The 25,961-nt window shown below is 56.5% G+C and overlaps 1 protein-coding gene across 5 annotated transcripts; it reads right to left on the bottom strand.

Annotated features, from left to right (window-relative positions):
- On the bottom strand, positions 1 to 25,503 carry IL11RA (interleukin 11 receptor subunit alpha). Of its 5 annotated transcripts, none has more exons than XM_063422402.1 (13): positions 25,286 to 25,503; positions 7,063 to 7,162; positions 6,659 to 6,719; positions 6,384 to 6,550; positions 6,102 to 6,216; positions 5,213 to 5,245; positions 4,638 to 4,801; positions 4,335 to 4,498; positions 4,081 to 4,222; positions 3,563 to 3,658; positions 3,282 to 3,381; positions 2,570 to 2,649; positions 1 to 2,456 (listed from the first exon to the last, which is right to left on the bottom strand). In XM_063422402.1, exons 2-13 carry the CDS (start codon positions 7,160 to 7,162, stop codon positions 2,440 to 2,442), a joined length of 1,239 nt encoding a protein of 412 aa, XP_063278472.1. In that variant the 5' UTR covers positions 25,286 to 25,503; the 3' UTR covers positions 1 to 2,439. The 5 variants fall into 5 exon arrangements, with proteins under 5 accessions (XP_063278472.1, XP_063278474.1, XP_063278471.1 ...); XM_063422404.1 differs by lacking the exon at positions 25,286 to 25,503 and adding an exon at positions 17,464 to 17,497; XM_063422401.1 differs by lacking the exon at positions 25,286 to 25,503 and adding an exon at positions 17,459 to 17,481.
- Between the last annotated feature and the right edge of the window lie 458 nt (positions 25,504 to 25,961).

The raw sequence follows: 25,961 nt of genomic DNA, 5'->3' as shown, positions 1-25,961 counted from the left end.
TTGATTTTGGCATCTGGATCCCTCTCCTTTATTCCAGATTGCTGCTCACCCCAGCCCTCCCCTTGCATCTTCTCAGTCCACTGGAAAGCCCTGTTTACCCACGTCCAGCACCAGCGCATCTTCCCCTTTGGCAATGGGGAGGGCAGCACCCAGCACCAGGCATCTTTTTTCCCCAAAGCACAGAATCTGCTGTTTCCTTTGGGCCCGCAAGGCCCGTGTGTCACATTTACAGGCTGCTGGGGCAGGGAGCTGAGCCATGGGGCATCCCAGCAAGAAGCCACAGTGCAGGCAGGCAGGGATCTGTGGTGGTATGCAGACCCCCTGCCTGCTCGTGGTCTCTCCAGCTGCCAGATGGATGGCAGGCCAAGACTCCTTACACCAGAGAGGAAGGGGGTTACCCTCCAGGGGCATGGGCAGCAGGATACAGGGATGAGGACCAGATGTGCCTCTCCTGCCCTCAAGCTGCCCTGGTCACCAGAACTGGGTGTCCCTACTGCCTGGCCAGGCAAGCCCCAGCTAAGGAAGGTGACACAGGGCTTGGTACATGGGGACAACAGACCTATGGGTTCCCCAGCCAGCAGCAACAAGTTTTTATTTGGAGCATGCCTGGACTTTCTGGAGTTTGAAAGCAGGTAGAATATAGAGGCCAGAGCTGCCATCTCCCATTTTCTGGCTGCTGTGCTGCTACATCTTAAGCAGGCATCAGTCTCTAAACCAGCACCAGATGCTGGGAAATTACTGAGTTTGCAAACACCGGAGCCACAGCTATGGGATGTACATCACCTGTGTTCCCCAGCATCTCTGGACAACCACTGCCTTGATCCCTTCCTTAGTGGCAGAGGAATGGGTTCTGGTGGTGATAAGAGGAGGTTTCCAACAGTAAATGCTGCTCATGCCATGCTGGGGACTGAGAAAAGACAAGGGTGACCATGGCAAGACAAGGGTTACTGTGTGACACATCAGAATGTGTGTTGGTTGGGTTGGATGCTGGGGCCCAGCAGGTCATGGCAGTGTGATATAACTGGAGCTGTCAAGCTATAGGATACACCTGGGAGCGGTGATGTGGCTGCTGAGCCTGGAAGTCCAGGCAAGACCTGGCTCCTTAATACCTCCCCAGCTTGGTTACCTGCCTTACCTGCCCTGTGGAGAGCTCTGCTGTGGTCCAGGGATAGTGCCATGCCAGTAGCACACTGCAGATAGAGGGCTGACCCCCATCTCTCTCATTCAGTGTGTCTGTGCTCATGAGGGACCGTGAGGGGCTGCAACCCCACAGAGCCAAGCATGGAGAGTCCCCATGACCCCAGAACCAGTGAGAGCAGCAGGGAGCCTCTGGGCATACAACACATTGCAAAGGGCACAGCCTGTCCCAGTTCCCTCCAACTCAGTCCACACAAGGACCCTTTGTGGGTGCCCCAGTCCAGGCTCCCTCTGCATTGTGGGTTCACAGGCAGCCCCAGGACCCAGGTGGGTCCCCACTCTGCCCTGGCTCTGCTCCCCAAGCTCCATGCGTTGCCACAGTCTGAATTTCCACCCAGCTCCATCTGGATCTCGTTGGGCTGCTGGCACTGAGCACCAGGGCTGGGAGGTGCCAACACATGGAAGCCATTAGAGGGGCCGGATCGAGGTGCAGCAAGGGGGCCACATGCAGAGCAAGGGGGGCTGTGCTGAGGGTCCTCTCTCAGCTGTCACGCTGGTGAGGGCATGGCAGATGTCCCACACAGCTGCCTGTCTGCATCCTCTTCTGGCACTTAGCTTCAGCATGGGTCTCTCTCAGCCCCTCCAGGCACCTGGGGAGAGGGCTGAATAGTTTGGGAGGCAGCCCTGCTGCATACACACCTCCTGCAAGGACCATTCCCAAGCTGGCACTCACCCCTCCCTTGGCCCAGCATCGTCTGCAAGGGGGTTGTGCCTGGACAGTGCCAATGATAGCATTGGCATATCCCCTTTATTGGCATCGCTGCTCCGTCCAGCCACAGCACGGGGAATGGGGCAGAGGGAAGGGGCAGGGGCTGTTCTCTTCCACCTGCTGGCGGCTGGTGGGGGGTGACGGGCAGGGATCAGCACCCCTGGGTCTGGCACTGATGCCTGGCACCCCCCGGAGCCTACACCCATGGTCCCCCTCAACACTAGGCAGTGAAGTGGGGCTGGCTCAGTATCTTATCCCCATTTGTTTAGCAGCGCTCGGAGGTGGAGATGGCCTGTCACCCTGAGCCTGAAGTGACTCCAGCTGGCTCCTGGTGGGCTCAGGCAGTCCAACGCCCCTGAGAGCAGAGCCTCTCTCCTTAGGATCCATCCTGCAACCCCAGGGTGTTGGAGGCTCTGGCAATGTCCACAGCTGTGGGGTGACCCAGGAGGCGTGGGGTCCTTGGGGGCCAGCAGTGGCATCGAGTCCCACGCATGGGCAAGCGGGTGCAGGGAGCAGGGATCGGCCAGGGCTCACTACAGGATCTGAGCTTCTGCCGAGAGAGAGGACAGGGGGTCAAGCGGGACACAGAAGACACTGGCCTGCCCATGCTCCACATTCCCTGCCCCACATTTCCCCCATTCCCCACCCTGCACCTCGACTCACTTGGTAGTGCCTTCAAGTGGGTGGCAGCAACCAAAAAGTTTGGTTTGGTCTTGTCCTTGCCATGTTTCCTCACCCGGAGCCTAGGGATGAGAGCAGTGGTGGCTGAAGACCCTAAACAGCCTCCCTGAGCATGAGGATTGCCCACACTCCCAGTGATCCTGCTGTGCTTCCATCTAGCTGTGCCCAGATGTGCCCAGCTCAGCTTAACCTCTCCAGTGGGTCAGTTCCAGGGCTACAGGAGGAACTGGTCAGCAGACAGAGCAGGATTGGGATGGGAACAGGGACTGACAGCAGAGCCAGAGCATGGCAGGGAGATGCCATGATGGCAGGATGAGAGGGGACCCGGGGACAGGATTCCCAGGGAGCAAAGCACATGGAGGGATGTCTATGCTGACTCTGGAGCATGAGACTCCCCAGCAGGAGCCTTTGGAAGATTAGAAGGAGCAGCATCTTGAGGGGATTCAGAGAAAGGTCCCTTGTATCTGGGGTCAGAAAGAGCCCAGGCAGGCTGAGCAGTAATGGGTGTGCTGGGAAAACGCACTGGTCTGGCACAGGGGCACGGGAAGCACAAACCACCCTACGGGGCATCAAGTGTGTTTTGGCAGGGACCCCAGAATAGGGCTGGGGGATCACAGAACACTCCATGCTGAGGGTTCAGGATGGGATGGGGGACAGCAATCATACAGCTCCTCCTTCTCAAAACCCAGCCTACCAGATGAGGGTGGTGATGAGAAGAACAGCAGCCAGGACAAAGAAGGCAAAGATCCCAAGGGACACCAGGACGGCCATCTTCTCCAAGGGGTCACTGCGATCTGGGACAGAGACACTGTCACAGCTGAGGGATGCCACAGTCCCCAGCACCTGGGGAACCCTATGGCAAGCTCCTGGACACTCCAGCAGCCCAGCTACACAAAGACTTGGGGCAAGAGACCCTTGCCATTAGTCTCAGCCACACACGTGGCACTCCTGCCCACCACCCCTAGCTCTACTCACTGATGGGCTCAGGGTGGGGAGCCTTGGAGGGCTCCTCAGCCAGGCTCTCCAGTCTGGCATCTGTAGTGGTTTCTTCACTTGCTGTGGCAGCCAGGTCTAGAAGGACAGAAGGAATAGAAACACTCACCAAAAGCACATGCAGCAGCCCAGAGACCCACAGAGAGGAGTGTGGAAGGGTATCTTTGTACCCCAGAGGTCCCATGAGCCCAAGGGTGCCACTGAGGTGCTAATGGTGCTTTTGGAAGGCCCACTCTGTCCCAGGCCTGTAGAGGGCAATCCCTGAATGGCATCAGCACAGCTACAGGCTGACAGGGGCTGGGAGATGTTTTGTCCTCCTGCAGCTCTGCCTCCCAACCTTAAGTGGCCCTGGAATTGAGACTCACTCTAGTTGATATCTGGGATAATGAATGCCATGAGGGAGGGACTGAAGAGGGGCAGTTTGGGGTTCCGGAGGGACTTTGGGGAGGGATGGCAAAACGTGGTAAGCTGCTGGGGGCTGCAGCCTGTCCCCCTCTCACCTCTGACTGGTGTTGCCCGGGCCTCGGCACTCCACTCGCTCCAATTCCCTGCATCCAGGAAATCCTTGGCACTGACTTGGACCACGTGCTCCAGCCCGGCGAAGGCGTCTGTGATAACCTCGGACAGATTCACTGTCTCTACCTGTGCCAGGCAGAGGGGAGCTGTGCAGCAGGCAGGGCCATCCCTCACTGCCCTCCCTGGCCCCATGCACGCCCAGCTCCTGTGCTGGCCCTGCCTTTCCTCGCACACTTACCACAGACCAGGAACGGTGGATGACGGGTCGGTACTGGAGCCGAAACCTCAGCTGGAAGTGGGGCTCCTTTGGCCAGGAGGAAGGGTACTTCCAGCTCACATGGAGTCGCCGCGGGGCCAGGGGGATGGGCTCCACCACCAAGCCCTCTGGAGGGTCTGGCTTAACTGTGTGGGAAAGGACAGGAGGCCCTTGTCACCCCACACTGCTGTGCACAGGGGTGTAGGGTTCCCCGCTGTCATCCACAGGTAACTGCCCAGGGATGGACAAACAGTGGGACAGACAGACAGATGGATGGGGACTCACTGATGGCCTGCATGGTGACATCAAGAAGGCGGTAGCTGAAGCCCAGGGGGTTCACCTCAGTGATGTTTAGGCGGTAGGAGCTCCAGAACTCTGACCTGTGGACGGTGCAGGTGCCGGGGCGGGACGGATCCTGCAGGCACAGCCCCACCTGCCCGTTCTTGTTCCTGCAGACAGGGAGGCAGGGTGGTGACACGTCCTACCCACCCACCATGCAGTTTCCAAATGCTGCCAAGGAGGTGCCATGGGATACCTCCAATCCCAACACTCTGGTGGAGGAGGCAGCCCCTCTGGCTCAGCTGCACTCACCCTTCCAGAGTCCAGCATATCCCTCTCAGCACAACAGAAGGCACCCTCATTCCAGCTCCACACTCTGCCTGGGAAGGTCCCCCCCTGAGGCAAACCCTTCTCACTGAGGCAAACCCTTTTCCCCAACTCCCAGGGTAGCTGGGAAGTAGTTGGCTCCCTGATGGGGACTCCCAGCTCTTGCTTTGGGGTCCCTGATGAAGACAGCAGCAGAGCCTTTGGGATCGGGGCCAGTCCCTAGGGAGCAGGAGCAGGGTGGGAGTCAGTCCTACCTCCGCTTTTCTTCGCCTGTCAGGGATTTCTTCCTGCCATGGAGACAGATGGAAAAGCAGATGATTAGGATGAGGGGGCAGCACAAAGTCAACCCCACCATGACCCCAGGGGAGGGACAGGAGTCCACACTGCAAAACAGCCCCACACTCCCACCCTGACACACACATGTGACAGCATGGGAGACAGAGCTAAAACCATGTCCAGCTCTTCTGGTGAACAGCCTGGCAGCAGGAGCTGGGCATCCCAGGGAAAAGAAATAGGACACCCTTCCCTGCCTGGGATTTCATCACTCGGCAGCAAAGACATAGAGACACTGATAAAAGCTGCTCCCCAGAGCTGGCTTCACCCTCCCCCTAAAGCCCCTCAAATCCCATGCTTTCACTCCCCCTCCCTGTGGAGCCCCTGATGCTCCACTCAGCCCCCTCCCCACCAAGCCCCCGGCTCCTGCAGCTTTCAGCAGGGCTGTGCTTTATGAGCTCATTGGACTTCAAAGCTGCCTGCTAATTTGGCTTGCAGGGATAATTAGAAGCAGCTATGCTGTCAGGGCTCCTTTCATCCGAAAGCATGCCGGAGCGGAGCGTGGAGGCTTGCAGATGACCTGCTTCTCTTTTATTGCCCCTCTGGTGCTGGCAGAGCTGTCAGCAGGGAGGGGGCCTGCCTGTGCCAGCCCCCCATGGCGGCTGAGACCCCCACTGAGAGCAAGCAAATGCCTGGTGCTCTTCTCACCCCAGGACAAGACCTGCTTTGGTGTGCAGCATGGTCCTTGGGGCCAGAGGTGAACCCAGGGCATGTGTGGGATGGCCCAGATGGATTTGGAGGTTATCCTTGGCTGTAACCCAGAGCTCTCACCATGACAAGCCAAATCCATGCCCTGTGGGGATATTTCACCTGTATGTGGTGATGTATCTGGTGGGAAGGAAGGTCTCCACACTGGAGGTCCAGGAGCAAGAGAAATTCTCATAGTCAGATGCTCTGCAGGACACAAAGGGGACTCCAGGCAGGTCTGTGTCCAGGGGAAACAGCAGTCAGCAGGAAGCCCCCCATCCCGCAGCCCACCCAGCACACAGGGATGCCTGTGTCAACACCAAGCCCCCTTTTGGCAAGCCTGTGGTAGGGGTGCAGGCACCACACTGCCCCTAGAACAGCCCAGCACACAGACATGCTACTCACGCCCCAGGCGCAGGGACACGGTGTGCAGGAGGCCCCCATCCTCGCCATGGCAGCTGTACGTTCCCATGAGGGCCAAGCTGGCGCTGGGCAGCACCAGGGATCCCTGCTGGATGGCTGAGCCCTCCGGCAGTGCCATGGCACCCGCTCGTCTCCATTGCACTGGCGAGCTGAGGAGGAGAGACCAGGCAGGCTGTGTCAGAGAACGGGCATGCCTAGGCCCACCCCGTAAACCATCCCACTGGATAGATCCCTTGATGTGCATGGAAAAGACTTACCTGGCATGGGCACCAGGGCATGGTAGGGTCACGTCTGTCCCCAGCTGTCCATACTGCACGCCTGGAGGGACACACATCCCCATATGGGTGTTAGCACTCCATGCCACCCCACACCAGGGCTGGGGGTGCAGGTGGGGAGCCCCTGGGGTGCCAACAGTGGGCACTGGCTATGGGGTTTTGCTTCATGCAGGTACCACCAAAGGGGACTAGTAAGGACTCGTCCCAGCTGGGGCTGGGCAGTGAGCAGAAACACAGGCTGGCCATCACTGTAGGATGCAGGGCTGTGTTTCATGTAGCCCTGCTAGGTCCGTTTCTGTCTGGGGGAAATGGTGTGCCCTCTGGGTCCTCAAGCCTGGGACATGGTGGGGTGGGTGCTTTATGGGGGAACTTGGTGTGGGTCTCACCTTCCTCTCCCCAGTCTTCAGGGACTGCAAAGGAGGCTGATGCCAGGGCTGCTGCAAGGAACACCATCACCCTGCCCAGGCCTGGGATGGAACTGCGCATCTGGAGGAGGCAGAGAAGGGGAGGAGAGAGTGTTATTCCCTGCAGTGGGGCAGCTGATATGGTCCACAGCCCACAGCATTCCTGCAGGGACATGGATGCTGCATCTCCCTCTCATTTCATCACATCCTGCTGGGGACAGAACAAGGACTGAATCCCGGGACTCCAGCTGGGACATCTGGCAGTGTCTGTGCTGCAGTCACAGCAATCCCCATGCCTGCAGCAGGGATGCAGGGGGCAAACATTGACCAGGAGCTTGGAGATGTGTGGGATTAAGGGTTCTTTGCCATTGCAATCCTGTGCTGGGATCCTTGGCTGGCTCCCAAGGGTGGTCCAGAGACCTGTGCACGTGCAGCTGGGATGAGAAGGAACTAAGGAGAAATTCTGGCCTGTATTTACATGGCAGGTGACAGCAATCAGATCTAAACAGACTCACAGAGTTAGGGAGAGCAGGGCTGTGCTAGCTCAGGTTGTACCAAGTCCCACATCACTGTCCATGCCTGCACCCACTGTGAGGCTGGTCCAGGTAAGTCTCCATTTGTGGGAGAATGGTCCTGAAATCCCTTCCTCCCACTCAGTGATCACCAATGAGAGGGGCAGGGGATGTGCACCCAGCTCTTCTTGGGTCAACCTCTGCCACAGACTGGAGTCTGTAAAGATGCATCTGCACAACTTAGGCCATTCTGTGTAACAGCCAAATTGTTTGTAGTTAACAAGCCACCTGCAGTCGTTTTCAGGGTTCTCCGGAATTCATCAAGAGCCTGGGATTTTACTTGCAAAAAATGCAAAACTTAGAGGACACACAGTGTGATGATGAATGCCTGACCAATTAAGAGCCCTGAAGGATGTGTGCCTGCCTCGTGAACAAGTGGCTTGGCCAATCAAGAGACACCTGTACGCGTAGACAGTAGAGCTAGAAACTACAACTGGAGTTTTATGTAAACACTAAATTGACTTCTGTTGAAATAATTTGGTTATTCAGTTGCCCATTTCACCGTGCAGGAGTCCCCTTGCCACCATCACCTTTTCCATCCCAATCTACACCACTGTGGGCACATCAGCCAGTGTCACCCTGGCCAACACAGCCAGCATTGCCCTGTCCTGGCCTACCATCATCAACCTGTCCATTGCAGCCAGCAGTGCTCTACGATATCCACCCCAGCCAGGACCCTTTCTGTGCCAGCCAGCATGACCCTAGAGCATCTGGACCCACCTGAAGAGTCCTGCATCTGCAGGACATATCAGCCAGTGTCACCCTGTCCATCCCAGCTCCATCACCCTGTCTTTGCCAGCAAGCATTACCCCAGGGCATCTATCCTGGCCAGCACCACACTATCCCTACCACGAGTGCCACACGGTCTCTGTCAGTCAGAAATGAATAAGTTCTCCCTAGAAGACCCTCCTCACAACTGGACAGGCCTGTTTATTTACACCCATACGGTTGGGCTCTACTCCCAACTGCAGGCAAGGGCTGAAGGCACACAAGGCAGTGAGGTCCCTGCCAGCCCCCAGAGCAGGCATAAATCTGTAGGTATAAATCTGTGTCCCCCTGCATTCAACAGCTGAGAGACTGGAGGGAGGGATGCTCCAGCACAGCAAAAGCACCCCAGAGCAGCAGCCGGTTCCCCTCCCGTGGCCAGCTGCCCGTGGCCACAGACCAAACCGCCTGGCGAAGGAAACAAGAGCTACAAGGCAATCTGCTGCAGGGGGGAGGGCGTGCGGCACCCCACATCAACCCTGTTCTGAGCATGCCAGGCAGCCTCAAACACAAGCCCCAAATGTAAATAATTTCATGAGACTGTCATAAGCTTTTCCTACCAAACCACCCAAAAATGTTCCCAAGACATATCAGTCAAAAGGTCTCTGCCAAAACTATGCTGGTAAGTAACTAGGAACATTTGGCCTGAAAGTAAAATATTTTGGTGATGGAATTAAAAAAAAAGAAGAAAAAAAAAAGAAGACAGAAAGGAGTGTATTTTCTCCTAAAAGCAGCAACCAAAAATAACTCCAAAACCACGTGGGCTAGAGTGAAGGAATAGTTCTGCGGGGAGGGGGAAGGGGAGTGGGTGTATGTGTGTGTGCCAGGAAGAAAAGAGAGTGTGTTAATATAAAGAGAGAAAAATAGCTTTATAAAAAAAAATAAAATAATGTCTTCTCCTGCCCATACTGGTTTTTCATCCAAACACTTCAGAGGGTATCCAGCCCATCTCCATAATGACCCTAGCAGTTAAGTCTACTTAGGAACCACTAACCTAGACCCTAACCCTAGTGGTCCCTAACTCTAACCCTAAAACTAACCCTAACACTGCTCATCCTGACAGCCAGTCCACATCTTCCATCCTTCATTACCCTTTGTTGCAGGGTCCTCCCAAAGCTCCCCATCCTCACCCCAGCACCCCATGATCTCCCCTACCTCAGAGGGACACCCCACCAGCGCAGTGTGAGAAGGCAGCACCGAGCCCCTCCAGACACACACTGACCCAGTAAATGACCCACATGAGCACTGCCAAAAACGATCCCTGGGACAGAACATCACTGCAGAGGGAAGCAGCAGGGCAAGCCCTTCCTTGCCTGCTGAAACACCACAAACAAAAGGGGAAAGAGCCACAGAGCTGGAGAAGATCCAGAGCCGTCACCTGGCCCAGGTGCGGAGCAGGGCAGGGGGCCAGGAGCTACATGACAGCCTGCCCTCCCCTTATTTTCTGCCACCAAACACCCTGGCCAAGGGAAAAACAGGCGTGCAAATGAACACAAGCGTGTGAATGGCCAGGCCTACCTTCCTTGGTGGCTCCACACCCCCACAGATGGGCACACAGGCAGAGAAAACATCCCTTGATGCTTGCACCAGCAGTGACACATTCTGGGGACACAGAGTCCCGGCACAGTGGGCCTGGAGCTGAGCCGGGACAGAGGGAACAATCAGAGCTTTTCTTCCTCCCTTCATGCTAATCCTGGCCAGAGAGACGCCTGCCGCCAGCCCGGGGCTGGGTGACATCCCATTTCCACAGCCAGGGTAGAGGGACCCAGCTCAGCCCGGGGGTGTGGTTTGGTCCTGGTAGGAAGGGCAGCAGTGCTGGACCCTGATCCCTCCGCACGGGATGCTCCTCTCACTGGCATGGCCAGCGTGACCAGGCAGCATCTGGCACCAATGGATGTGAGCCAGAAACGCAGGGTGTCACTCTCCATCCCTACCCAGTCCTGCTGTTCTGCTGGGCACCACTTGAGCTCATGCGAAAGTTTTTGGGCAGTGGTGGGGAGAAATCCTGACATAAGCCCCTTCCTGCATGCAAACTGAAGTCCTGTAAGCCAAAACTTCCCTCAAAATCATGGCCATGTGCACTGGCACCAATGTCGGGTGCGACAGTTCCCTCGGCACAGCTGCTCTGTGCCATGGCCTGCCGTGGCCTGGCAAAGCCCAGCACAGATTCCTGGGGGAAGGCAACTTTCCATTGTGCTCAGGGCTTTGAAAGACATTGGGTTTTCTTTTTCTAATTTTTTTTTTACTTCATTTGAAGTTGCTCTTCAAAGCAAATGGGCTGCACACAGAGATGGGGCGGTGGGGAGACAGGGACAGAAGCAGATGACACTGTGCCTCAAGGCTGCAGATGGCAGCGTGGAGGCATGGGATGCTCCCCATCGAGCACAGAAAGCTGAGGTGCCTCTTAACCTCCTCCTACGGTGGTCGGGGGCAGCACTGCTGCAACAGAGATACGGCAAATAATCCAAGAGCACTTGGCAGCTCTGCCTACCCTGTGCCAGGCCCTGATGGAGTCACCCACCTGCAAAAAGCAATGGGCAGAGTGGTCTCACAGCTAGCTCTAACGCCTCAGAGATGGCACCACTCTGAGTATCCCCTGAGCTGGGAGAGCATCCCTGGCCCTGTGCTACAAACCCTCCCCTCTGCCAGTGACTGCTGCAGGAAAAATGTCCTATGCTGAAATATGGAATGCTGAAGGAATTCCCCTCTCTGTTTCCCTGTGGGGAAATGTGCCTAGGGAGAAGTGCCTTGCTAATCCCTCTGCGCCTAACAGGCCTGCAGAAGCACCATGCCTTGCTCTGAGGAGCCATGGTGGTCTGAGTATGTTTCTGTCCCTGCTGATCTGCCCAGGCCCTGGGACCGCCCCATCCCTGCAGCAGTGTTGACTTTCACCATCACTGCATGAACGTGTCACTGCGAGTGGAGCATCAACTCCACTGCTGGATGACCTCCTTCAACAGCCACCCCTGTCCCCTAAATGCTGCTGGCACCCTCTCTGGGTGCCCAGAGAAAGCCCAGCAGTGGGTGCTGGAGGGAAGTGCGTCCCCCACCACTACCAGGGCCACCAGGGGCATGCAAATCTCTAGGACTACCAGCAGCACCTGAGGCAATGCCTTGCCCCACCTTGGGCACTTCAAGGGTGATGCTCTGAGTACTGTCTCCAGGTCTGCCCAGTGCCTTGGAGACCTCAAAAGGGGCTGTTTTCCTCTGTACCACTTCTCTGGGGTGCATGGGCCCCCATACCTGCTGAGGAGGGTACCATGCCATGCTGGGCTGTGCCAGAACACACACACGCATAGCTGCAGCCAGTGCAATCCCAGCACAGTGGAATTACCCCACTTAAATCAGCAAAATCAGCTGGAGTCTTTCCCTGTGAGACCAGTCCAGTAAGACCTGTCCACAGTCTGAACACAGGACTAAACCCAGTACAGTCCCAATGTGGGGCTTACCTCAGGACAACACAAATATTGGATTATACCCCACAGCCCAGAAGGAGAAATAAATTCCACCCAGCCCAGGAGAATTAAATCCAGTGCAGTCTAGATGTGTGGGTAAACTCATCCCAGCCCAGGAGTGGGGCTAAACCCAGCTCAGCCAAAATGTGAGGCTGGACCTAGCACAGGTCAAACATGTGGTTATGTCATGCTAATGTGGGGTTGAACTTGGCATAGATCAAGAGTGGGGTTAATCCACAGCTCAGTTCAAACACAGGGCTAACCTCAGCACAGCCCAGTCATCGGGTTACACAGTTCAAATGTGGGGCTAAAACAAATGCAACCCTGGCGTGGGGTTAACCCCAGCTCAGCCCAAAGACAGGGATAACTCCAGCATTGTCCAGGGAACCAGTTATCTCCACAGCCAGATACAATGCACATCTCCATCCAAATTAGACCAACCCCTTCCAACATCCACTGGTGATACCCAGCTGACCACAGCCCTCCCAGAATCCAAAGCAAAGCCCAAACCCTGCCATAACCCGAGGGTCACCTCTCTCCTCTGTGGAGTCAGCAGCTGCCAGCAGTTCCTGGTGCTTGGGGCTGGGGGGCCCCTACCCACCTCAGCATGCCAGCAGCACCATGGAGGTCAGGCTCTGCTCTTATCCCAGCCGGGAAACTCTCACCCCAACGCCCTGATTTCCGCCCTCCTCTGCTCCATCCTGCGGGATGAAGTCTCTGGCTCCCGGTTGTAACTGGAGGCATCGGCAAGGGCCAAAACAGCGAGGGCTCTGTTAGCAGCCAGCAGCCCTGACACTGTGCCAGCTGGCAGTGTTTGCATTCCGAGGGGGGAGAGAAGGGGCGCCCCCCTCTCCATCCCCATCCCCACACTCTTCTCTCCAAAGCCACGTGCCAAAGACATTCCTAAAAATAATCTCCCGGCTGTAAAGAAACCTACCAGCGCTGTAGCTTTAGTGCTTCAGGGTTTCTTTACAGCTTGGAGATTATTTTTAGGGTGGAGGCATAGAAGCTGGTGGGAGGGGGTGCTGCAGCCCCACTGTCCTTGGCACATAGTTACAGGACAGGGATGGGCACAGTGCTGGATCTGGGGACACGGGTGGGACCTGCCAGCAGAGAGCTGGGCCACCCTGTGATTACAGCAGGGTGGGAAAGGCTTTTCCTGTCCCAGGAACATTTTGGGATTTGGGACATTTTTCTGCTCCTGGGCTCAGCCCAGGCTGGCAGAAGATTAAGTGAACATGCAGCTCCCAGTACGGCAGAGCAGCCGGGTACCAGCATGTAGCCTGCCCTCCCAGGACCATCTGCATCTCCCAGAACAAAGTTCCCCCATAAGCTGCCCCTGGAGTTGATACAAGAGCGCATGCATCCATAAATGCAGGGGACAGACATACATGTACATACCTGTGAATGGCCCAGGCACACCCAGCTCCCTCTGATGCTCCTGATGAACTCCAGCCTGGGGCTGGGAACTCTGATTAGGAGCTGGGGCCCACAGCATCCCCCATATGAGATGCTCCCCCTTCCCTCCCCCTGCTCCAAAGCTGGCCAGAGCCCAAGAGCCGTCAGGCTCAGCTCCATCCCTGAGGCATGAAGGCGCATGGGTCAGCCAAAACACAGCAGGGCCAAAATAAACAGCTCACCTTACACAAATGCTCCCCCAGCTAGCAATTCACTGTCACTCCTTTTGCAAAACAAAATCCCTTCTGGGCAAGAGAGGGATTTCAGAAGCCATTAAGGACCACCTGGACAGCCAAATAAAGGCATCACCAAGGGGTGGCCCAAATAAAGCCACCAGCAAAGGGTGTCCCGTTAACCTTTTGTACACCAACAGCAGTGTCCCTGCGGGAGAGGGGCGAGGGGATGGAAACTGCAGGCACCCAAAAATGTGTGATGTGGGGATAATGGTGCCAGTCTCCTTCACCTCGTGGGATAACCATGACCTGTCTTCTCCAAGCTTGTAGTCAACCCTACCTGCTTCCATAGAATCATTGAATAATTAAGGCTGGAACAGACCTCTAAGATCATCAAATTTGCCACGTGGAGGCGGCTCAGGGGAGGCCGTTGGTTGAGGCACACGGCAGGAACAGAGACTGGGAAAACACCTCACTGGGGGCAGCATCCGTGCCCCACACTTCTTGCCCAGCCAATCAGATGGCAGTCCCCTAGCCAAAAGGAGATGGAAACATGGCAAAAAGAGGAAAGGAGGGGAAAACATGGGGGGTGTAGTACAGGGCTGGGGAATGGGGGCTGAGCCCTGCTTAAGTTGAGAAGGTTGGAAAAACACCGTCCAGCTCATTTTTTGCTAGGGGAAAAAAACCCAGCCAAGTTCTGAAAGATTAAGTGTGATTGTATCCAAGAGGGGGAAAGCAGGGCCATGCAGTGAGTGTGCTGACACATCTCCTTCCCCAGTGCTGGAGAGAAGCCCCAGCCCCACTTGGGGCCAGCTCTGTTTACAGGCTCCTATTGTGTCTCTTTTTTAATTTGGATTCCCCCCCCTTCAATGTTACAGTTCAGAGTAAACAAAGCAAGCAGCCTCTCACTCCAAACATTTCAGCCATCCCAAACTTTCTCTGGAGGGGGGCTGCCCATGGAATTTTCCTCATCCAAAAGAATTTCGAAATGTTCCCATTGCAGCCTGTTCTGACTGGAGGCCAAGACAGTTCCAAAATTCTTCACTAAATGCTTGAGCTGCCCTGTGCACTGCCACAGCTCCGGCTGTGCCCCAGAGCTCCCTACCATGCACAGGGAGATATCCTCTGGCCTGGCCAGAGGGGAACAGAGGCACATTCCAGCCTTCCCCACAGCTCATCCCATTCACCTCAAGTTAGACAGCAGGCCTTGGTGAGGCTGGATCCTACCTTTGTATTTTAAGGTGCCACTTCAGTTCTTATTGCTCCAAGTCAGCGGTGCTGGTGCAAAGTACTTGGGTGCACTGTGGGGGTATATGTGGCAATGCATCCCAAGAAAACACAGCATTTCCCTTTGGAGGCAGCATCTCCCTATCACCAGGCAGAGGGGAGAGGGTGCAGTGGGTGCCACTGGGAGCAGTCAGTGGCACCTCGAGCACCAGGAGAGCTTTTTGCAGCAGTGATGTCTCTTTGGTGCTGCTGGGTCACCGCAAGGGCAGGCGGACAAGCAAGGGACGGTGTGCTGCATAACTGCCCGAGGATGGAGCGGGGGAACAGCACTGCCCTGCCCACCCCCACAGACGGTGTGTGCAAGGGAGGACAAAATGTACTCCAGGATGAACCAAGTGGTGGGTGCCACCTAAGTGTGCTGCTGCTCCTTGGCACACATGGTGCTGTCAGAGTATGCACCCTGGTCTCAGAAGAGGTGAGACCTTAGCGAGGTCAGGCAGAGACTCCCAACAGCTCTCTTGGCTTTGTCTAAGTACAGATATGAGGTGAAACCCATGAGACCCTGGCATGGTGACCAGGGTGCCAGCACTGCTCCGCCCGCTGGTAATGGGGGCACTGAAGGTAGATCCTGAAACAACTGGAAGGGGAAGAGCCCAGCTAGAAAGCTCCACAAAAAGCCAATAATTGCAAGAAGAAGTACCTAAACCTCAGTCCAGCGTGGATTTGGATGTCAATGCAAGCCATTGGACTGGCCTGGCATGCTGATGTCCCTTGTCTGCTGTCCAGAAGAGCCCCTGAATGAGTTTACCGGGTAGGTGGTCCTGCAGCCCGAAACACAACCCGACATGCTGGGGAACGCCCACATCCCCCCTTTGCACATGCAGATTTTGGGGACTGCAATCCCTTGAGGAACATGCTGTCACCCTAGGAAGGCAAAACATTGCTGGTACCTGCTGCATCTCCCACCTACAGCATCCCACCCTGGTGGGCACAAAGCCCTGTGCCACCACAGCAGCACTGGCAGGGGGGGGGATACCTCAGCTCCACGCCGGGCTGGAATCTTGCTGTGGGACGGGGCTCTGCCGGGTGCCCCCGCTGCCTCTGCACCATCTCCCTGCGCCGCCTTGCTGGGTTCTCCTCCTCCACGGAGGTTGCTCAGTGGTTTGGCGTGGGAGCGGTCCTACCCCCCCAACCCCAGCAGCCCCCTCCCCTATAAAGGGGCCAGGCAGTGGCTGTGTGAGGAGCAGAGCCCCCGCCACAGCAGATGGGGTCTGTAAAGTGAGGCTCCCCCAGGTGTGTTTGCCTTGGCCGGGGCTCAAGCCCGTCCAATTAGAGCTATAGAAAACATATCTTACAAAAAAATGAGGGGGGAAAAATAATCCTCTCCCCTGCGCTGGGGCCCAGGGTTTGGCCGGGGTTTCTCGGCAGGCCAAGCACAAGGCGATGCAGGCTCTGCTGGCAGCAGCCCGGGGAGGGCGGGATGTTTGTGGATATTAAAATGCAGTCGTAAAGTAGAAGAAAAGGGCAGCCTTGTTTCAGAACGAGTCTCTGAGGCTTTCCCCACTCCCGTCATGCTCGGCACCTGGCCGGCAGCATGAGCAGCTCTCCCTTCCCACAACCCCTCCAGCCAACCCCAGCTCGCCCAAGGGCTGAGGTGCTGTCAGCGAGACCCCATCCCTCATGGACTGAAACTCATTGTCTCCATGAGCAAGCAGATTTGGGAGGGTCTCCCTCTACAGCTACCCATATGGGGTCAACATTACAGCTGTGCTTCTGTAAAACCCGCTCCTGCACATCCCTCCCTTGTCACCCCCGCAGCTTTCTCTTGTCCACTGCCCTGCCTGCATGGAGCCAAGGCCGCCTGGCCCCAGCTGTTTGGCAGCAGCCACATGGCAACACCACCAGTACTCCACTGGTTGGCCTCTCCCTGCCTCTCTGCTGGAAGTAAAATAAGCTGGATGGTCTTTTGGTCAAGGCTTAAAATTATTCACAGGCACCCAACACCCTGTGCCCATGCCAAAAAAGGGGCACATGGCAGGGTCCGTGGGGCTCCTTCCATTCCCAGGGACCCCGCAAACCTCAGGAGAAGCCCTCTCTCTGGGATATCTCCCCAGATCCATCCAGGAAGTAGGATGCTGCCTCTGCGCAGCACTGCCTCTGCCTCCATGCTGCCATGTCCAGCTCTGGAAAGTCTCAGCAGGAGAAGCAGCTGCAGGCATCAGCTCAGCAAGGGTGTCTCCATCCTGGCCCACCTGCTCAGCTGGAGATACCCAGCGCACATCTGGCTTCACTATTGCCTTCTGCTCCCCTTCCCAGCTTAGTACAGGGGGGATTTTGGGCTGCAAGCCTGGAGGCCCCCCTCACCCCATCCATGCATCCCCGCCCCCATCCCTCTCCCTTCGTACAGGCTCTCCAAGCCCTCGTCCCCCTGCCCCACGGGGACCCGAGGCACAGCCCATCCCCAGCCGCGGCCCAAATGACTAACGCCCCGGCAAGCGAACCGGGTGCCGTCGGGGCGAGCAGGGCCTGTCCCTTGGCCGCGCTCCCTCCCCGCAGCGGTGAAATCACGTCTGGAGAAAGCCCGGGGAGTGAGGCGCCGGGGCCCCCCCCGCTGCTTCCCAGCGAGGATGCTCGCTGCCCGCCTGCTGGCCGGCCGCCCCCGCTTTGCAAACCCCGCACCCCAGCAGCGGGGCGCTCCAGGCACGCAGCCTGCAGCAGAGCCTCATACCTCACCTCCTCCTCCTCGCTCCGGATCCCGCAGCAGCATCCCAGCTGTGGAAGCGGCTGTGAGATGTGGAAACGCAGCAGCGAGCCCCAGATGCTCGTAAAAGCGCTCCCGGGGAGTGGGCAGGAACTTCTAATCTGCCTCTAACTTCTGTAAACCCGCCAGAGGCTGGGGGGCAGTCGGGGGCACCCCTCTTTGACACACCACCCCCTCCACCAGCCAGCACAGCAAGCTGGCTCACGGAAGGAGCTGGTGGCTCGGGCTGCCTGCAGCAGGCTGCCCAGGGCAGCACCTCCGGGGACAGTGAGGGACGGGCCACCAGCACTGGGCCTCGACCTGGCAGGCGACACGTGCCGGCCACCACGGGGGGTGACTAATGCGGCTCTTTAAACGCTCCGCCGGCACGGGAGCGTGGCCCCGGGTTAGGGTTTAATTATCTGCCTTCCTCCGCAGCCCATGCTCTCCGCTCCCTGAACCGCCACAGGGACCCCGGGAATGTCGTCCATCCCCCCCTGGCCGGGGCTGCTGGCATGGAGCGAGCAGGGCTGCGGCGGGGAGCTGGCTGAGAGCACGCCGAGGCTGCAGCTGGGGGCTATAAAAAGCACGGCTGTGGTATGCAGCGAGGCACTGAGAGGGGAATAAAACGAAATCAGGTGGTGGATGAGTCGGGTGCTTGCTTCTACAGCAGGCCTGGCGACGGTGTTGCTCCCCATCATCCCTTCCCTGCTCCCTGCCCGGCTGAGAGCCTGGGGAGGCTGGGGCAGAGCGGAGAGCTGTGATTTGGCAAAAGCTGGAAGACGCAGGGTTGGGTTGGCGGCTAGTGGAGGGGGGACAAGGCTGGGGAAAGAATCGCTGGCTCTGGTACATGGGCTCCTGCCCGGGATGGAAGCATTGCAGCCACCCCTTGCCCAGCTCAGAGACGCCAGACCCGGGCACTCAGTCTCCTGGCAGCTCGTACCGGAGGATTAACCGTGCTGATTGACGGCCAGAGCTGCCTGTGCCAGGAGGAAGCCCCACCATCCCCCAGCACCCGCATCCTCTAGGGATCTCATCCAGAGGGGACAGTAACGCCAAAAGCTGGGTACAGAGAGGGCTCCCCTCAGGTCGACAGGAGCTCCCTGCCCACAGACAGGCCATGTTTGCACAAGTCTGAGCAGTGGAAGGTCAGATTAATTTTAAACCTGAATAAACAAGGAGAGAAGGCAATGCCAGAGCTCGCCCTTCTCAATAGAGATGCCCAGCAGCAGAGCACAGCACCCGCAGCACAGCTCTGCCCTGCCCAGGGGTTCACATCCCCCTAAGAGAGCTGGAACAGACCCACAACCGGGAACCTCCCTTTTCCACAAGGAGCTCCCAGCTGAGTCAGTGTTGGCAGCAGGGAGAGCAGCTCCTGCTTGATTTTGCAAGATTCCTCTGGTCTCCACAGGGAAGCACCCACCCTGGGACCCCCATCCCACTGGGAACAGGGCTCGCCTGTTCCCTGGCAACAATGCACAATGTGGTCTTGGGAATGAACAAGGAGGAGAAACGAAAATAGTAAAATTGTTTGTAGGTCAAGAGGAAAATGAAAAAAAAATGAAGTTTGTGTTTTTCATGCCAAAAGGAAAATGAAAACCAAAACATTTTGTTCTAAATGATAGGCCTTGTTTAGTTTTCAGTGGTTTTACTTTTTAAAAAAGGTTTGAGTTAAATCGAGCTAAATTTGTCTTCCAAACATTACCTTGGGGCAGGGAATAAAATAATTTGGGGAAAAAAAAAAAAAAAAAGAAGGAAGAATAAATCAAAACATCTCATTTGGAAAATGTCAAGAGCAAAACGCCATGGCTTTTCCAGCCTGGGAGAACCGCAGCCGGGCGCTGAACCCAGCCTCGCTTCACAACTTGTGACAGCCCCCGGCGAAGCAACTTTTTTTTTTTTTTTCCAGAAAATAAAGCAACGACTGTGCCAATTGATGGCTTGTGCCCTGGTAGCTGGCTCCCATCAGGGATGTCCCCACTGCCCATGCGATTCCCCAGGACCTGCTGGAGCATGGAGAGGCGCTGTTACAGTCAGCAGCTGTGCGCATGAGCCGAATGTGAGCTGAGCTGCTCTCCAAAACTCCTTTTTAAATGTCTTTTCTATTAGGTCAGCATTCTTGCGTCGCCCAGGGAAGGTGGTTATGGCCCAGCAGCCCGGCACACAGGCTCCTCGGTGCTTGCTGCTGGCTCTCCGACAGGAGCAGCCTGCCCACGCTATTAAATTACTGAGAAAAATGGATCGTTTCACCAAAAATTAGGTGCAGGAACCTCTCATACCAGTGGCAAGGCGAGCTGGTAATTGGAAATTCATAGAGCTGGCCGCAAATGCTGCCTCTGGCACTGCTCCACCCTCCTCTGGTTGTGGTGAGGGATGGTAGAGAGGCTTTTGCTGCCATCCCTGAAATGTTGCTGCTGATGGAGATGCAGCAGCCATGTCGCCAGCAGCAATGTGAGGTTCCCCGCATATCCTAGGAGGGCTAAATGCTGCTGCACAGTCCCTCTGCCCTTGAGAGGTGAGGAAAACAGGTGAAAAAGCTCTCTGAGACCTTCCCAAACACTGGAGGAAGAAAGTTCTCCATGCATGGCTCACCATCAAGCACCCTACTGGAGCAAGCACCCTCATGGGGACATAGTTTGGGGATGTAGCAGGACATGCTGCACCAGCACCATCCCATTCTTAAAGCAGCACCCCAGGGGTGCTTCCCCACAGACCTTGCCTTGCTCAAGTCCTTCTTCCTTCCATCCATCCGTCCATCCATCCATCCATCCCAGGCACAGCATAAGCACCACTGCTGCTCCATCTGAGCTTGGGCATCTCACCATCCTCCCAGACCACTCCGAGCCAAAGCCTCAGTGCCTTGCTGACCAGAGCTCTCCAAAGCATCTCCAGGGCAAATCACGAAGCTTCAGGAGCTGCCAGAGAAGCCAGTGCCCATCTGCAAACTCCAATTGGAAAGGAGGAATGGGGATGTGTAGCAGATCAAGAGCTGTGTCTACAGGATGAGAGACCAGTCCCTCACACTGACTGTTCCCTGTGCCAGCACAGGAAATGGAGGTACTCATCTTCCTCACTGTGTACACTGTTTTTTGGATGCTGAGGTGCAAAGACTCTGGGCACAATCCCAGCTGGAGAGGGGAGACGGAGCTGGGCAAAGGATCAGGGAGGCCAAAGAAAATGCTCCCCAGGCACAGCTATGCTCCAGCCATGAAGCTGCAAAACTCAAAGCCAGGATGGGGTGGAGCAGCCTCAAGGGAGCCATGAAACAACCCAGCAGGAGCCTTGCAGGAGCTAAAAAAATCAAAAGCAACCGAAGAACCCCCAGGGCTGCGTGCTGGCCCTTGCAAGACGAGGATGGAGCAATAGCTGGTTGGGTCCACCAGCTCCTCCTAAGCCTTGAGGCCTCAGGCAAAACTCATGGAAAGCAAAGACTCCTGCAGCCCTCCCCAGCAGCCAGGGGCTGGCCCTGGCCCTGTAAGGAAGTCTGAGGAGGTGCCAGCTGGCCTGGGCACCCTGCGTGACAGCGGCTTTCGCAAAACCAAGCTGGGCCACTGCGGCCGGGCCATCCCTGGAGACCTTTGCAGGGCTGTTGCATCACAGCTGTTGTGAGCTCTGTCGCAACACTGGCACTGCACTGGGCCGGACCACAATGAAGCCCCTTCACGACAGCCCTTTCTGGTTTTCCCTATCTATTTTTGCAGGAAAGTAAGGGCTAGACTGCACCTTTCATGATGTTACTGAATTCAAAAGGCACTGATGCCCATAACAATCTTCATCAAAAAGGGACTGGTGATGTGCCTATGGGACTATTGGTCTGGCCAGGATGAAAGCCTTCTGTCCCTAAGGAAGGGGATGGTGAAAGCACAGGAAGGCTAAGGAAACAGCTGGACAGGCACAGCCACGCCAGCCTGGGGGCTCCAGGGATGCTGTGCCAGCCCTACTGCCTCCCACATGCTCTTCTGTAAGGACATCCACACCCCTTAGGCTGCCAGCAGGATGGCAGGCAGCAGCCCCAAGCCCTGTCTGGAGCTCCTGAGGCTGGGAGTGTTGTGCTCAGCTGTAGCTGAGCACAACACTCCTTAAAGTCAATGGGCCAGAAGACCCTCCCCAAATAGCTGCAAAGATGATGGTTCACCAAAGCTGGAAGCTTCTTCTTTCCCTTCTTCCCCTCAATATGTCATCAGCACTGGCTTCTCAACAAGGGTTAGCATGTCTTGTTTTCACTTTGGGAGGTGAAATAAAGCAGAAGATGCCCAAATGATTTTCTTTCCATCATAAGGATTTCATTAGATGATGGAGCCCTGAACTTTTACACCTCTCCCTATACGGCAATCTCTGTGGGTTCATAACAATTTTCATTAGGCAGTTTCTATTTTGGTTGTCTCCATACTGAGAGGAATGGACCAGAGCTGAGCAGCCTCTGGGGAGCCCCAGGCTGATTTCTAAAGTGCTTTCAGCATCCTCCCTTCTCCTGGTCAATGCAGTCTTGCCTGCATGCAGGCCATCGCCACCTGCATGGGACAGCCCCATGTCCGGCCATGTCAGATCTCCTGAGGTCCCTCCAGCCTCCTTGTCCTCTCCAAAAGCATCTTTAGGAAACATGTATGAGCACGTGGACATGATCTTCCCCTGCCCAGACTCTTCCAAAATTCCTCAAAAGCCTTTCCAGCAATGATCAATGCCCGCTCCAGCAAGTCCAAGCCGTGCTGATCAAATGTGACCAATGTGACCACAGTAGGCAGTCCTGGTAAGACGGAGGCAAATCAGGTCTTGACAGATTCCTTGTGCCTCTTTTCCTGGATGCCCCCAACTCAAACACCACAGTAGGAGGAGGATTTTTTTGCCACATCCCCGACTCATACCACTAGAGAGAAGGAATGGCACCTTCCAACCCAGCTGTCCACATGTACATGAGAGCTGTGTACATGTCCACATGTACCAGAGAGCTTGGCAGATGCTCCTGGGGCTGCAGGTGCTGTGACCTTTCAAAAGAGCCCAAAGATCACCCCATCCCACTGCCATGTCAGGGTGATTCGGAGACCTGGGAAGCAGCCAAACTTGAGAGATAATTCCTGTTTACACACTGATCCCCAACACCGCAAACCTGCTACTAATCTCCAGAGGAATTTCCTTTTTCCACAGAAATGGTCCATGGGAATCTGCCTATTGGAGAAGACTCAACCACAACTGCAAGGCATTTGTGCCATTCTCCACCTTCATAACCTGGGTGGGAGAAGAAAACCACTGCGCAGGGAGGTGCAGAGAGATTTGCTGCTGGAAACTCAGGTCATAAGGTCATAGCATCCCTGTCCAGAGAGATTTGGTGATTTTCACACGTGTGATGCTGTTGTAACCACACAAGCAGCTAGAAAAACCAAAAGCTCTTTAAACAACCCAGTGAGCCAACTCAGACATCCCAGGGCTAATCCCTTATGCTGGCATTGTATCAGCATCCCAAATGTTGCTGAAGCATCCCAAGCATTGCCTATAGGGAAGAGTTCCCATACCAAACTCTGCCCTTGGCTATATCTTGGGCAGGGGCAGAGCCACCCACTTTCATGCCTAAACAAGAGGAGGGGAAACAAGCTGTGAGAGATGCCGAGATTTTCCAAAGGGAGAAAATCAGAGACACAAGCTGGCACCTGCCCCCTCCAGCAGGAAGCATCTCACAAGGGGTTTTCCTCCAGAGCCAAACCCATGGGAGAAGAGGAGGCAAGAATCCTTTGGCTTGCTTAACCTAATGAGGAAGCTATAAATATAGCACAGTAAACACCAGAGAGGGAGAAGAGGTCTTGAACTAAAAGCACAATGTTGGCACAAACCCACAGGGGAATAAGCTCTCCAGGAACGCGTTCGGCAGGAAACCGGAGGGGGAGGTTGAGGCCTGTGTGAGCAGGAAAAGCCTGGAGTTGCCTTTGAACAAGAGTGGAGTGGAAAGAAAGCGTTTGAAGTGAGTGCTAGTTCATGGCAGGTGAGGATGCTGCACACTGTTGCCATCCGTGAGGGTTTCCCCACTCAGGATGGTCCAGGTGCACTGTGTGAGAACAGCAGGGGAGGCAGGACACCTTCATGTGTGGGTTGCAGGAGTGGGCCGCCTGGGAGCCCACCCAGCATGACAGCTTCTGATAAACCCAGCAGCTGCAAAGGGAAACTGCTGCTGCTGTTGCCGCTGCCACGATGAAAACGGCGGGGAGACTCGCTGCGCGGTGAGTCATTCATTCATCCTTCACAAACAGGGCCAAGCATCCTCCTCCCCCCGCCGCTGGGATAGCTTGCTGGGACAGGGAAAAAGTGGCTTATTAGATATAATCAAGTCAAGTTTTCCCTTCCCTGCGAGGTTCCTCTTCCTGGAATAGGAAGCACAAGACCAGAGATGATTTTCTTCCACCTTCCTGCAGGCTCTGCCGTTAGCTGCACCCTCCAGGGAGCCCTCCCCACCACCCTACTGAACCCCACATACCCTGTTCACTCACTGCTGGTGACATCCAGCCCTGAGCACAACCCTGCTGTCACCAGTTAGACCCTGTCCCCCACCTCCAGTCCCACTTTGGCTGCCAAGGTCAGTTAGCAGCTCTCTGGAGAGCACATATTGCCCTTTTCATTTCTGGCCAGAAAGTGCCAAGTTGGCAGGGCAGAGGGTGTATGAGTGATGCAGGGGCACTGTGGCCATATTTCATTCTTGTCCCTACCACAGGAGGGCCTCCACCAGCTCTCAGCTCCCTGTGAAGCTCATCTCCCTGTGCCAGGCTGAGATGTAGTGTGTCTCATGTCACCACACACGTAACCTTGCTGCGACCTGTCCTCCTGCAAACAGGTAGAGTGCAAACACGCCACTTCCTCCTGCAAAAACAACAGCCACACATGGGGCAGCCACCCCCTGGCACACAAGGCCCTTGCACAGCCCCAGAAGTCTCAACTCTGGCTATGCCACTGGTATGCTAGTCAATCCAACACCATTTCATGTGCATGGTAACACATCTGTGAGCTGCTGCAGTGCTGGTTTTCTTCCTATCCATGGGGACCAAGCACAAGGCACCCTCATGCCCCATCACAGTGGGGTCACAGTTGCTGACAGTGACGTCCAAGCCAAGCTGAGCCCCGTGGACACCTCTGATGGCTTTCACCAGCCCGGAGGCAGAGCCTGGAGGGGACCCGGTGGGTGACACGGCCAGCCTGTGAGGGTGGTAGGCACAGCCCAGGGTTGGCCTCTCATCGTGGCTGACACAGGACAGAGAAGCTGGGATTGAGACAGCATCCCGGGGCAAGGAGGGACAAGGCAGGCAGAGCCCTGCCAGCGCCCGCGCATGGGAAAGCGCCTCTCTCAGCGCCTCTCCTAATTAGGATCAGCTTTTCCCTGGACCCCCCAGGAGAAGAGGGGGCCCTGCCAGGGGGGCGCTTCGCCTGGCACTCCATTATTTCTCCAGAAAACCCCTTTCAGAGACAGTAAGGGTGTCCAAATCGGAAATAGTAGGGGATGGTCTGTGGAGACTGGGGAAAGGGCTCCAACATCCCACCCCAGGAACATCAATCCCCCGAGCATCTCCAGGCAAGGCAGAGGCGCGGTGGGCGGAGAAGGGGGAGCAGCACTGGGTACCCACAAGCAGCCGAGAGGAACCGGGAGGGCAAGTCCCTGGCAGCTGCTTTGCGACGGGACACAGACACGCAGACATCCACACACAGCCACACAACTTTCTCCACCCGGGCAGCAAACAGCTCCGGGAGCTGCCTGACCGCAGCCGCGCGTCCCTCACCGCGAAGCCGGGGCGGCGGCGGCTCGCTCCCGTCGCGGGCTGGGAGCGGGGCACTGTTCCCTACCTTCCTGCGTGGCGCCGCGGCTATGTGTCCATGGCGCTAGCGGAGCGGGAGCGGGGCCGGGAGCGGGGCGCCCGCACCGGGCTGGCTGGGGCCGGCAGCGCAGGCGGTGCGAAGCCGCCGGGGCTGCCGCCGCCGCTCCATTGGAGCACGGCTCTGCCAATCTGCCGCCACCACCCCGGGACGCTTCCTGCCTGTGAGCCGCCCCCCGGGACCGGGAGGGATCCGAGCCCGCTGCCCTCCGCTTGCCCGGGACTCGTGGTGCCCCCGCGGGGCTCCCCGTCCCGGTCCGGCCGGAGCGCGGGGATGGGGATCCGGTCGTGGAGCACTGATGTGCACTGCCTTCTGGAGCGCGGGTCCCCCGAGGCTCAGGAACACCCTGAGAGTGCACAACCCTCCCCGGTGCTCTCGGGGGTCAGCACTTCGGCATTCACCAACCGTGCCTGCCCCCATCCCTGCATCCTGAATGAGTGGAGGCACTCAGGTCCTGCCTGTGACTCAGTTTCCCTTGCCCTTGGGCGGGGGGCATTTCTTTGGGGTTTATTGTTGTGGTGGTTTATTGATGGGGAAATTTGGGTGAAATCTGGCCGCGGGGCTTGTGTCCCTGAGTTGAAGAAAAGTCTCGTTCCTCCTTGCAGCTTGTGGCGTATGTTTGCATCCCTCTTTTGCAGGACACATC

This window comes from Prinia subflava, chromosome Z, assembly GCF_021018805.1.
Source record: "Prinia subflava isolate CZ2003 ecotype Zambia chromosome Z, Cam_Psub_1.2, whole genome shotgun sequence".
NCBI lineage: Eukaryota > Metazoa > Chordata > Aves > Passeriformes > Cisticolidae > Prinia > Prinia subflava.
Note: the sequence above shows the minus strand (reverse complement) of the source record. Positions and strands in the feature narration are given on the sequence as shown.

Bases quoted from the DNA above. Each gene is read 5' to 3' on its own strand.
- IL11RA (XM_063422402.1), bottom strand. From the start codon at position 7,162: ATGCGCAGTTCCATCCCAGGCCTGGGCAGGGTGATGGTGTTCCTTGCA. The intron at 5,246-6,101 runs GTGAAATATCCC...TCTCCATGGCAG, and splicing joins AGATACATCACCACATACAG to GAAGAAATCCCTGACAGGCG. The intron at 2,650-3,281 runs GTAGGCTGGGTT...TCTCATCCCTAG, and splicing joins CTCATCACCACCCTCATCTG to GCTCCGGGTGAGGAAACATG.